General features: G+C 36.7%; 1 protein-coding gene across 1 annotated transcript in view; it reads right to left on the reverse strand.

The window, feature by feature from the left end:
* Positions 1-13,003, reverse strand: part of LOC119646980 (putative fatty acyl-CoA reductase CG5065) — a 49,386-nt gene that overhangs the window by 14,082 nt on the left and 22,301 nt on the right. The window contains exons 5-10 of the mRNA XM_038047690.1: positions 4,363-4,448; positions 4,144-4,253; positions 1,440-1,523; positions 1,186-1,303; positions 960-1,125; positions 834-904 (exon numbers count right to left, since the gene is read on the reverse strand). Coding sequence (XP_037903618.1) covers positions 834-904; positions 960-1,125; positions 1,186-1,303; positions 1,440-1,523; positions 4,144-4,253; positions 4,363-4,448 — 635 coding nt within the window. The remainder of the gene's footprint in view (positions 1-833; positions 905-959; positions 1,126-1,185; positions 1,304-1,439; positions 1,524-4,143; positions 4,254-4,362; positions 4,449-13,003) is intronic.

A 13,003-nucleotide genomic window follows, 5' to 3' on the forward strand; every position in this document is an offset into this window, starting at 1 on the left:
ACGGACCCCCCCATTCTCGAGCCTGGCCAGCACAGAGGCGTGCAAGAACGTGTCGACCGAGCACTTTGATGAAGCTTAAATCTTTGCGGGCGGACCTTCATGGTCAACTTCACCAATTTTTCTAGCTTTCTGGTTCTGATAGCTCCGCCCTCTAGGTCGTTGTCCGCCACTTAGGATGATCGCTCTGATCATTCTACCCAATTAAGTTCATTACACAATCGACTCAGCTGTGAATGAGTACCTGAGTCAAATCAGGGTAATAATCTCGGGCGAGCGCAATGCTGACCACATTACCTCCTACAGTGTATGTACTGTAGTGTACCGTTGCGGTCTTGAATGAAGTGCTCTAACACACTTCAAGGTCCTGATCCAATATGGATTGTTACGCCAACGATTATTATTATTTTCAAAAACTACCCATTGAAAAATCTGAATTAAGAAATTATGGTGGTCCACGCGGATAAAATACCCGCCGTCACGATATCTACTCAAATAAAGTTAATAGTAGTATATTAGTAAATTTTGAAAACGTATTGCGATCTTCCCCTCCCTTAAGTCTAACCTAAACTGGTAGAGTAATAGTATAGTTTTTAATATGGTCTACCATATTATATCAAAGTTGCCTCTATCTCCTTAGGGGATAAAATATCAGTATCCAATCGAATTGAATATCGTGCATATGGCATATGCACTGTGAGCTATATGTAAATGGAACCATAATATACTTAATTGTTCTTATATAAAAAAACACAAAACCTTTCAGACCTGAAGCGCCGAGCTTCAGGTTTCCGGCCGGTTTATGTATGATGACTTTAGTTAGATTCTGTACTTACAAAACTTTCCTATTGAGTACGCGTAAAATACTATCAACCAATATCGCAACGAGCAAATGAAGAAAGAAGAACTGTAAGAAAATGATAACTTAGAAAAGTTTCGATTGGCGCAGCCATAGCGCTCACCCTAATATAGTGTAGAGTTTTTGATGATGTGAGTGATCCATAGGGAACCCAAATCATCTGTTCCATCGGCTTCAACTTAATTAGCTCCTTTGCAATTTCGATTATTTCTCCGGTTGTAACCCCTCGTAAATTGGATGTCGAGCAATTGTAGATAGTTAACTCTTTACTGCAGCAAACAGATTTGAGAATTTAGGTAGAAAGCGGTGTAACGCGAAGGGGTACCTACCTTTTTTCCGTTTGCATTCCCTTTTCATAACCAGCAATGATTATGCTTTTGATAGCTACGTCGACGGGCATAAAATCCGATATGACATCTGGGTTCCCGTACACGGTTCTCAATACCCCTTAGCAATAAGAAAGGGATTATTTAAGGCTTATTAGCAAATATTGTTACAATTCTACACATGAAATAATAAAAGACTTATAAGCGCAAGATGAAAATTGCGGTCGTTTATGAATAAGCAAATATGAATCAATTACCTACGCCACTAGCGACCAGCATCCCTACAGGTCCATTGAAATTATCTATCCAGCCCGGAATCGGCTCAGCAATAGTAGAAACGACTGCAAAAAATACGCAAATATTACAAATAATCCTTAAATTTCATTAACACTCATGACCCGACACGATGCGACTGTAAAATTTCACTATCCTATCCAGAAGTTTATATTTATTTTAAGATATTTAACGGACCCTGGACCTTAATAAAGAAATGTATGGGCTTGCCCCATTAAGGGGCCACGAATGATCCAAGTTTAGTTTTGACACTTATTATGCGTGTTGAAAAGATTTGTTAGATAATGTGTCATTTTCTTCTGGCCATTCGTTGTTTCTTTAAGACCTAATATATATTAGGGTTGAAAAGAATAAAGCTTTTGATTCAAAAAAGAATTATTCACCTCATCCAGTAGTAAAATTACCAGTTACGAAATTGGAGCCTTCTCATAGTGTTTAAGAATCAAGCGTGATCAATTTTCCGCTCATTCCTATTCGCTGGTTGTTTTTCATCTAAGTGGTAAAAAGGGTACAAATGCAATCCTGACGGCAAATGTTCGCTCTGCTTTTTGTTAGAATGTTACTAATATATGACGAAAAAGTTTGAGTGTCCACTGCAAAAGCAATTCTGACCGCATTTCGTAATAAAAAATCCAGAAGGGCTGGAATCCTGTGGTAGTCACACTACTTCGTGGAGTACAGGGCATGCACGGCCTAGGCTTTCAGTGAGGCTGTGTTTCAGGTGTATTGTCATCACACTTAATACTGTACAACTAAGAAGCCTTCTGCAGCGGAACTGAACGAAGACAAAGCGGAGTTGGGTACAAATATATTCGTATTCGTATAAGTGAATATTTTCGTATTCAACTGAATACGACTCTGTTCTTACTTCCTAGAGTGAATTCGTATTTACTAATGTGAATGCGAATTCTGTTGGATTTGTAGTTCCAAGTGCGAATACAGATTTTTTGAAATGTTAGTATTCGCCTGGATAGCGAATATTAGCGCCTTTATGATATGATGATTTTGCATTTGGTGGATAACGAACGGAATAAACTACTGAATACCACCAAATGATTTTGCTGTATGACAACGCCAGGCACCTAAGTAGTGTCAAATCGATTTGAGCCGTCATAGTCATAGAAAAGTTGAGATGGGACATGTTACCCCACTCATTTTATTCACTGTACATTGCACCGTTAGATTATCACTTGTTTCGATTAATGGCACACTCCCTTCGGAACAACACTTTACTATGCCATGTCAAAAATTGACTTGGTGAATGAATCGCTTCCATGCAACAAAAACTTTCTTCGAATACATAATCCCAAACACTAATATTTTTATTAATAGCAGAAATTCTATTTAAATTTAATATCAACATTTTTTGTATTCGAGCGGCTAATGAGAAATTTGGTTGGGAAATAGCTATAAATGGGCAATTCAAATGCATTAAGAATTTATAGCATATGTACACTCCACGTCGAAGCCATAGGACATATATAGTACACATCCTAATGATAGTTAAGGAAGTCATCCTGTGTGACGGCCGTTTTTTCAAGGTTGCTTTGCAATGTTTTTGTGGCGAAATGAAAAAATGCAGAGCTCCAAATTTTTACTATATAGATATTACATCTTAAATTATATGTCTATTTTTTTCATTTAAAAATATGGCATCGATGACCGGTTACATCACTGAAATGGAACCCATGTCAAAAAAGCGGTCAAACGGTGCCCATGGCAGACTGGTTTATCTCAAATCAAAAAATCAAATTGCATTTTAACCTATCGTGGGAACTAGAGTTTTTTGAAAATATTAAGAATTGAATTTTACTCCAGCGAGTATTCCTTCCACTTTGCTAGGGCATGTGATGTGGAAATACGATCGTCATGACTGTAACGACAATGGTGTAAAGTTTGTGAAATTTTGCATCTTCCTCCGCTTTATCAGCTTCAAGTAACTGACACTTTACGGACAATTAGGTAGACTACTTGCGATCAGCAGTAGATTTAGCAGGTGAGTTCTGGATATGCGTAGCAAACCCTAATATGACAGCTGCGACTTCCCAAGTACAACATCGACCGCTTATATGCATCTAGTGTCACTTGACAGTCTTTAGAGCTTAGGCCTATCTTGCTGAGCGGACGGCAGATACAGTAATTCACCCGGCTGGAAATGTCGATGGGTCACCATAAAAAATGCCCTCGTCCTGGTTACTACGCAAATCGTCGCCCAAGTCCCGAAGAGTCGTCATAAGATCTGGCTGACTGCGGAATCGGGGAAACAAATCGACAAACGGAAAGAGTGAGGTTTCTATTTACCTGCGGCGAGTATGGGCGATTCGAATGAGATTCTTGCTTAACCACCAATTTGTGATTTCGAAGCATACATAAAAATAAAATCTGCACCTCTCAAACATATTCTTTCGTCTATGTGATCTCAAAACCCTCAAATAAGTTAAATAATGTTTCTTTTGGTTGGAAAGTTATAAAATCGATAAATTACTTGAAAAAAGCAGTCCACCCTAGACGACCTGCTTAAGCAAACTAGTTTATCATAGATGTGTACCCGCGTCTTACTATGTAATATATATAAATACACTAATAATTTGTCGAATTTCATCGTCGCGTGTCGTGTCATTATAATTCAAGATTAATTCATTGACGATTTAAAACGTAATAACGAACCTATGGACGGCCTGCAGATAAGGACAGGAAGCTTATCCTTGTAATCATTAACAACATGTTCCGCCATACTTTTTGTAAATGTATATGTGTTTGGCTGAAAACTACTAAATCTAGAAAGGAAGGTAATTGAATAAGTAAACATTTTTCGAGGTAATATTTATCCTAATTTTGCTAATAGTATTTAGACTAAGAAAGAGGAGTGGTAAAATTTCATCTTACTTCTTCTCCAAAATATTCAGTAGCTCCTTATCGAATTTTTCTGCGATGGTGATTGCTGTTCGCCAGTCAGCATATGGTGGATACAGCTAAATGACAAAGAGGAAAGTAAAAAAATAAATACATATGGAGTTAAAAACTAAAGTATTGAAGCATATAATAATTGGGGGAATGCAAAATTGAACTGTAAAAAATTCGATATGTTATTATGTTTGCAAATATCCTTAAAAATATTAACAAGTCGGCACTTCAGCTATGAAAGGCTTTGTTGACTTTTCATGTAATAATATTTGCGTACATAATGTTCAATTTATACATAGCTTGTTGTCTATGTACGTTCAATATACCCCATATTCAGTTCGATGGTAATACTGATATTTTATCTCTTAGCGGGTAGGAATTTGACGCCAAAGAGGATTAGATACCATGTGAGTGGACTTCCATCAGATTATTTTGTGTTGGGTAATTTCTAAGACTGGGTCCTTGAAATAAAAAAAATTGCACCCACCTTTTACGTGTATGGGGAAATTAGGAATCTGGCGCACTTGGTAGGATCTAGAGAATTGAGGTAAATTAAGTCAACTTACAAACCAGAAAAGTGGAGACGGAAATTAGGAAACAAAATAGGAAAAGTGCCTTTAACAATAGCAGGCACAAGAAAAAATAAAAAGGAGGCCACCATTGCAAGAACACCAACTGCAACAATGGGCTGCTGCCCTGCAACAAATATCAACAAATCAATCAACAACAGGATCAAGTCGGAAAACCGGTAGCTGGGCGCTTCAGGTATGAAGGGTTTGTGCTCTTCTTATGTAAGGAACTTTCTGTGCACGTTTTTCTTTCCACTGATAGCTACAAATTCAAAATATTCTTTCATACATGTATGTCCAAACTTTCAGATATGTGTACATATGGAAGGTTCATCCTAAAAAACATTGTCTGTTAACACATACTGAGTGTACATATATACGCACTTAGCTATCTAAATGTTAATATTTCCACTATACTGGACGCATCAAAGCATACATATGTATATATCAGTACAAAAGTAGAATATTGCTGGTAATAACGTAGATATATATTCGACTGGATGGAAAACTACCCGGGAAAATTTTCGTGGCTGGTCGGTGTCGATCACAAGGTAGAGGCGATCTCATTAGGCACTGCCCTTACTTATATGTAATCGACGATTAGATCAATTTCTTTAAAAAAAAATACATAGAACCTATTAATTATTCCATCATTACTGGTAAAAATAATATCAAATATGAAGTATATACTCCTGCACCTGAAGAAATTTGGTCGCCTTCATCTGAGGCTTTGATTAAATGGAAAGTAGGCAGATTATAAAACCGAAGACATCAATTTATAATAGGCGTCGATTTACTCAATAACCTGGATACAGTAATAGGTCTAGAACAGAAAATGTTACTCTTGATGGCCATACCATTAAATTTTTCTAATTATTTCGTCAAATGAATACACTAGGGAAAATTGATGAGAAATATATTGAAAAATTGAAGTTACATCATTTGAACGAAGACGAGCATACGGAAATAATAAAATTAACTGAACGTTTTCCAAGGCAGAGGATAGGCTTATAAGCACCCCCAAGTATTCAATAAGTGATCAAAATTATAACTAATGGAGGAATAAATTCGAAATTATATCGATCCCCTCCAAAACACGATTCGGACGTAAAAAAACCAATAGCAGAGATGGAAGAGCAAGAAATCATATGCAAAAGTTATCCCAAACACTCTTCCCTTCTAATGATAGTCCCAAAAAAATTTTATAATTCTGATTCAAAGAAGTCTCGTCTAATTGTAGATTAAAGGAGGCTCAATGAGGTAACGATCGTTGAAACGTTCCAACTACCAAACATAGACTCCATGCAATCCCATCTATCACGAAACGGACATCCAGTCTCTTTGGAATCAAGGATATTGAACTCTCGTGGAAGAAATTACTCCACCTAAGCTACAATCTCAACGATGACAGAGGTTCCACTCAATTGCTCTTGTGAGATTTTCCAAACAAGTTCGTTCGAACTTAAATTTTCGTTCTGCGGAAAACTTTGCTCAGATCGTCATAGATAGATTTGATGGCATCCGAAACATCCTTGGGACGAGCACTACACGTGTGTTTGAACGAATCCAATGCATTCGCCGCTGCCGATTTTTGTCATTCGAATCACGAGTACGCGCTTAGTCATGTATGAGAGCTGGTGGACCACAAGAGGAAGTTCTCGTATCAAGATTTTACCTAAATATCAAAAGTAGCGACGTAGTCACTCTATTGGGAACTGAATCGCTAAGCGACCAAATTTAAACTTCTGTATCAATCTCCTCCGTTACGCTCATAACTACTACTAGACCTGTCTTAATAAGGAACTTCCGACATCCCGGTTAGCACCGAGGTCCACCAATTCGATATCCTTAAAAGCTTTCTGGTAGGGTCTACCTCTTCTTCTTCTACCATAGATATTGCCCTTATAGACTTTTCGGGCTGGATATCCTCTTCCATATGGATTAAGTGATCCGCCCAGCACAATCTATTGAGCCGGTCATGGTATCGCTCATAGCTTTCGTCGTTAGATAGGTTACGGAATATGAGGAATATAATAATAATCCTTGGCACAACAATCCATATTCTATCAAGGCCTTCAAGTGTGTTAGGGCACTTCATTCAAGATCGTAACCGTGTACTACAGTACACTGCGCAGGCAATGTGGTCAGCATTGCGCTCGCCCGAGATTATTACCCTGATTTGATTCAGCTATGGTATGGTATGGTATCCGAGATTCAATCACAATAACAAATCCCTCTGCCGTCAGTGAGATTTGACCCGCGATTTTCCGCTACGACAGCCCAGCGTTCTAACCACTTGAGCCATACGGACGCCATCCTCATATAGGGGGTCAAAAATTCTTCGGAGGGTTATTCTCTCAAACGCGGCCAAGAGTCCCCAAATTTTCTTGCTAAGAACCTAAGTCTCCGAGGAATACATGAGGACTGGCAAGATCATTGTCTTGTATAGTAAGAGAACACTTTTTGTAATCTGAAATAGGTGCTGTTGGCTGCCAACAATCGTGCGTGGATTTCATCATCAGAGCTGTTATCTCTGTTAGCTCTATCGATTATAGTTAATTATATATGCTTCACACTAGAAGTTCAACATTATTACCAAATGTCAAGAATTTCAGCTAAAACAGAAACAAGCAAGTCACTTTATTTGAATATCATTCTATGCATGTTTTTCATTCGTACATAGCTGCGGCATTCACACCTTGCAAACGCAAACGTCTGGTCGTTTGGATTGGCTTGTGTAGGCCTGCAAGCGCTTGCCACCGACTTGATCGAGTATTGGTGTTTTAGACAGATCAAAATAAATTTGTTTTATTTCTGTTTTTTTTTTTCGCGCAAAAAACAATAACTCACTTGCAAACGTGTGGATGGTTATGTTTGGTTCGCTAAACATTTCTGGAGGTTTAAAGTTTGCGGGAAGCGACTAACATGTGGAACCTGCATTAGAATGCAAAATATTCCCTAATATATTGCCAAATTTTAATGAGGCTTCCACATGCCTGCCAAGCCTTATGAAAAATTCACAAGCACAAACGTGTGGATATGGTGTTTGGCTTGGTAGCTAGGGCTTGCCCTCGATCCGATGGAGTGTCGGTTTTTTGGCACAAATCAAAGGGTGTATGCGTGCATGTATATGAGATGAAGGAGAGGTGCAAAATGCAGTTGCAGCACGTTTGTGGGAGTTTGGGGCCCAGCAGGGAACGAATGCATTTACTGCGCGATGTTAAAAAAACAATACTTGACTTATTTGCTTTAAAAATTAAACTTATCTTTTTTTCTATAATATTATGTAAACTTGTAAAATACAATATTTTTACTTACCCAATGATATAACACGGTACTGTTGTACTTAAAACTTTTTTTGCTTGTGTTGTTAGAAAACGATGACAAGGATGCTAAGGAACTCAGCATCGTGCAGTCCGATTGCGTAACTCGAACCCCTTTGTGAGAAAGAAGGGTAGCGGACATGCGAGGAAATCAACTGAGACTCAGGGCCGTCCTCACGTCCGCATTGTGTGAATAGATCTATTTAAAATGGTTTCTTCTTGCCTCAGATTAGGACGCCAGCTCGCGGAAGTAGAAAGTCATGACAGATTATTTTGCGGCGTACAATGAAATTTGATTTTTTTATGACTTATGTTGTCAGGCATGCAAAACCGATTGCTTTCCGGCCCACTCCTACTCCATTAACATCAGAAAAAACTATTACGCAAGATTATGATTCGCAAAAGAGCGTGTTGAATGGAGTGTCAAAGCCTGGACTTCCGTAGCTTACGGTTCGGCTAATGAAAATTCATGCTCTTTTCAATAAAAAGTATTGGTTATATTCAACTACGTTTTTGAAAACGTTAGGACGTAAAACACCAAGAGCTCGGGGACAAATATGGAGGTAGACCTAGGATGGAGGGCCTTCTTTTTCGTGATACCGTTGGTCGAATGTGTAAAGGTGGGCTAGTAGTCATCCTAATCTGAAACATGAGGGCATCACTTTAAATGGATCTTTTCATACAATACGGACAAGCAGATCTTGAACAACAGTTGATTTTCTTGGACGGTTGGCACCCTTCTTTCTTGCAACGGGGTTCGTGTTACGGAATCAGACTGCGCGATGCTAAATTTCTTAGCAATTACTCTCAGATTCGAACCCTTTTGTATCACTTTAACGATAAAGTACTTCAGCTTCCTGGGCAATTGCTTTCTAACAGCACAATAAATCAACAATAAACTAAGAAATTACTTTGAGCACGTTTTTTCTATCCTAAATTGGAAAAATTACTTTGAGCACGTTTCTTCTGCAAAAAAAAAATTGACGAAAATTGAAATAATTGAAACGGTTACTTTATGACAATTTTTTTTCAAAAATTTAAATTATTCATTTAATTCTACATATTCGTAAGATGTGCTATAAAATCATATATAACGGAAAACATCTTTAAAAACTTTGAGCACGTTTTTTCCGCCACTGTATGTACGTAAATTAGATGCCGTGGGTATTAACGTACATATATATCTTATTGAACACTACCCGCAAACTTCATTGGCACATATATATACAAACACATGTCTGCCTGCAGTAGTTAGTACTGATATACAAATATGTAACTAAGAGAAACTTAAAAGCACAAAAACGAAAATGACCCGCCGTTTATCTAAGTTCACTTTATATGATGAAGACGTCATACACGTCTTAAAATGCGATAAATTTCCTTGAAATGCAAAACTTTTTACTTTTTGTTAAGAATAGATTGTGTTGACATTTTTCAAAATTGTGTTCTATGTTATGGCCTATATTAATGCATATTTTGTACTTCTAAGATGAACTTAAGGGGGGCTTTCGGGGAAATTTTTAAAATATGGTAATATGCTACTATCAACTTTATTTGTGCAGATATCGGAACCGGGCATTTTGATTACGATTACGATTTTTTTTCAATAATTTTCAATTTTTTGCACCTGTACGAAAGCTTGGCCACAAAATACATACCGTTCTCATATCTGCTTGAATAAAGCTGAAAATAGTATATGACATATTTTAAAAATTTATCCGAAAACCCCCGTTAAGTTCATCCAAGAAGTACAAAATGGCATCCGTATAGGCCATAATATAGGATGTAATTCCGGAAAATTTGAATGCAATCCAACTATTACTAACAAAGTTATTGAAACTCAAACTAGCATATTTTACGTTAGGTTATCGAAATCCAAGACGTGTATGCCGTTATCTTATCTTATATATAAAAATCAATTGCTGTTCGTTAATCTCGCTAAAACTCCAGAACGGCTGAACGGTTTTATGTTATCTTGGTTTTGAAATGTCCGTGGTCTAGGGAAGGTTTAAAATGTGAGAAAAATTCGAATAATTGCCGGTAAAACCCTAAAAGCAGCACTTTTCTTCTTCCCATATAAACGTTTTTTTCTAAATAAAATTTAGAGTCAATTTGAACTTTATTGATATTCAATAAAGTTCAATCACTCACTATGTTCATCGGACCTCACAATATAACCAAGTGACAATCTTTTATTTCTAAAATGACAAATGACATCAAATGTTTCACAGCTCAGAACATGTTGTATTGGAAAACAGAATTGTTTTTGTTTCTCACCGTTTAAACCTTCTCTGAATTTCCATAAATATTTCAAGACCAAAGTAGACTACCTAGACCTAGACTAGATATTAAGTTTTGTTACAAATTAAATTTCTGAATGCAACGATAATATTTGACATTAGATTTGACAACCAACTAATATATCAATCCATCCTGTTGCACTTTAGAGCACGGAAAGAAGTATTACGATATTGTGTTACGATATCTATGAGTGCGCGACAACTTTCTTTACTTTGGCGATCCTTTGTGATAGTGACATTCCAGTAAATGTGCTCTTTTTTTTGATATTTTGCGATTGTGACACTTTACTGCTAAGTCAGCGAAAAATTTTCTCACTTTGATTATTTACAATTTACGAGAAGAGACAGATCAAGAAAATAGTCGTATTGCTATGTCAGAATTGCGTTATTTAGTGAGTGATAATGAAGTAGATAGGCTTAGAATGCAACGAGTTCGGGCACATCAAACACAACAACAGCAATCACGACATAATGAAAATTGATCGAATCCGCAGACGGAATGCTCCTGTGATTCTTGAACGAGCTGCATTCCACTATGATCCGGCAATTGATTATAGTGCTGACAAATCGGTAACAATTGGGGAAATGAAAATAATTTGTAAATATTGTAAGACGTTAAAATACACTCATGAATCTACTGGATTATGTTGTGCTGGAGGCAAAGTAAAATTGCCACAATTGCTCCCACCACCAGATCCTTTGCGATCTTTAGTTTCTGGGATTGGAAATGATTCTAAACACTTCTTGGCCAACATTCAGAAATATAATAGCTATTTCCAGATGATATCATTTGGCGCTACACATATTATACAGGACAATTTCATGCCCACTTTCAAGATATTATATACCAGAATATTTTTTTATAATATTCAATATGTACTAAAATGTATGTATCGGAAATAATTAATCGACAAATTTTTAAAAATTACAGATACAAGGACAAATTTATCACTTATTGGCGACACTGTTACCAGTACCTGATGCAGAATATCAATTTTTAAAAATTTATTTTAGGGGCAATTCAGATGTGGAAGTTAATAATCGTTGTGCTCACAATCCAACAGTGAAGAGAACCATTGTCCATGAATTACAAATGTTTCTGCATCAGAATAACAATTTAGTAAACATGTTCAAAATAGCATTGGATCGGATGCCATCTGATAGCCATAATATTATCGTTCGAGCTGACAAATCGATTGAGGCAGTTCGAAGTCTGCCGGGTCAGCTAGTATGTATATAAAATTCTCATGTCACAATGTTAGTTACCATACTCCTCCGAAACGGCTTGACCGATTCTTTTGAAATTTTATCTGCATATTCAGTAGGTCTGAGAATCGGCTACTATCTATTTTTCATACCCCTAAGTGATAAGGGTTGTCTACCGTTAACATTTTTTTTTTAATTTTTGGACAAAATTTTTTATTTTTATTTTTCTATAATGTGGCATTAAAAAATACATATAACCCTGAATTTTTACCCTTCTATCACCAACCGCTACTTTTTAGTAATTTAACCATTGTTCATCCAGCTCGATAACTGATCAATTATCGTCTTTTTTGTAAATATTTTTCACTCTATTTCGAATTTCCCTGTTAAAATTTCCCTGAGCTTAAATTTTTTTATTTATAAAAATAAATATTGGTTTTTGCTATTATAGTTTATTCCTGATATATACTTAGTGTTACCAGTGCTAGATTTTTAAAATTTTCCTCGCTTTTACTGGATCAACACTCATTTGCCAGACTATACCGGTGTCACTTCCCAGTAAACAGCACGGAATAGAGATGAGACCGAAGCCGGTCTCTTGTTTCTCTCATACAATAAGACTTCTCTCACTCCCTACACAGTTTTCGGCCATCATAATTGTTTATGCATCAAGTGTAGTAGTAACGTTTACAATTACCATTTTGCTATATCAATGTAACTCTCATACTAAATATTAATTATTCCTATTTAATTAATAATAATAAAATTATTAATTTTGAGTGTATTTTGCACGATTAGTTAATCAAGTGATTTACATAATCTCAAAAGCACTTAACACGTACAAACACTTCCCGTCATTCCACATTCAACATACGCTGATGAGATCAACGCTTACTTAAAATCATCTCCATTGTGTTTCATAGATGAAACGGATGTGTAAAATTACCGACCGATTTCTGCACAATCGTTCATTCGCAAGATACTCTCATTGAACAAATATTTTCCGATGTACACATACAGTACATAAACCATGCGTGACTTGCAGAAAGAGCAATTTTAGCGGCAAAAAATGTAGACGTTGACAATTTAAATCTGAAGATACAACAATTGTTGCCAGGGAACTTGGTATCATACAAACCTACAAGATACAGTTTGCGATGCCAGCGAAGCTGTAAATTTTCCCACAGAGTTTTTGAACTCACTGGAATTTGCAATTGAAGGTTGG

This window comes from Hermetia illucens, chromosome 1 (assembly GCF_905115235.1).
Source record: "Hermetia illucens chromosome 1, iHerIll2.2.curated.20191125, whole genome shotgun sequence".
NCBI lineage: Eukaryota > Metazoa > Arthropoda > Insecta > Diptera > Stratiomyidae > Hermetia > Hermetia illucens.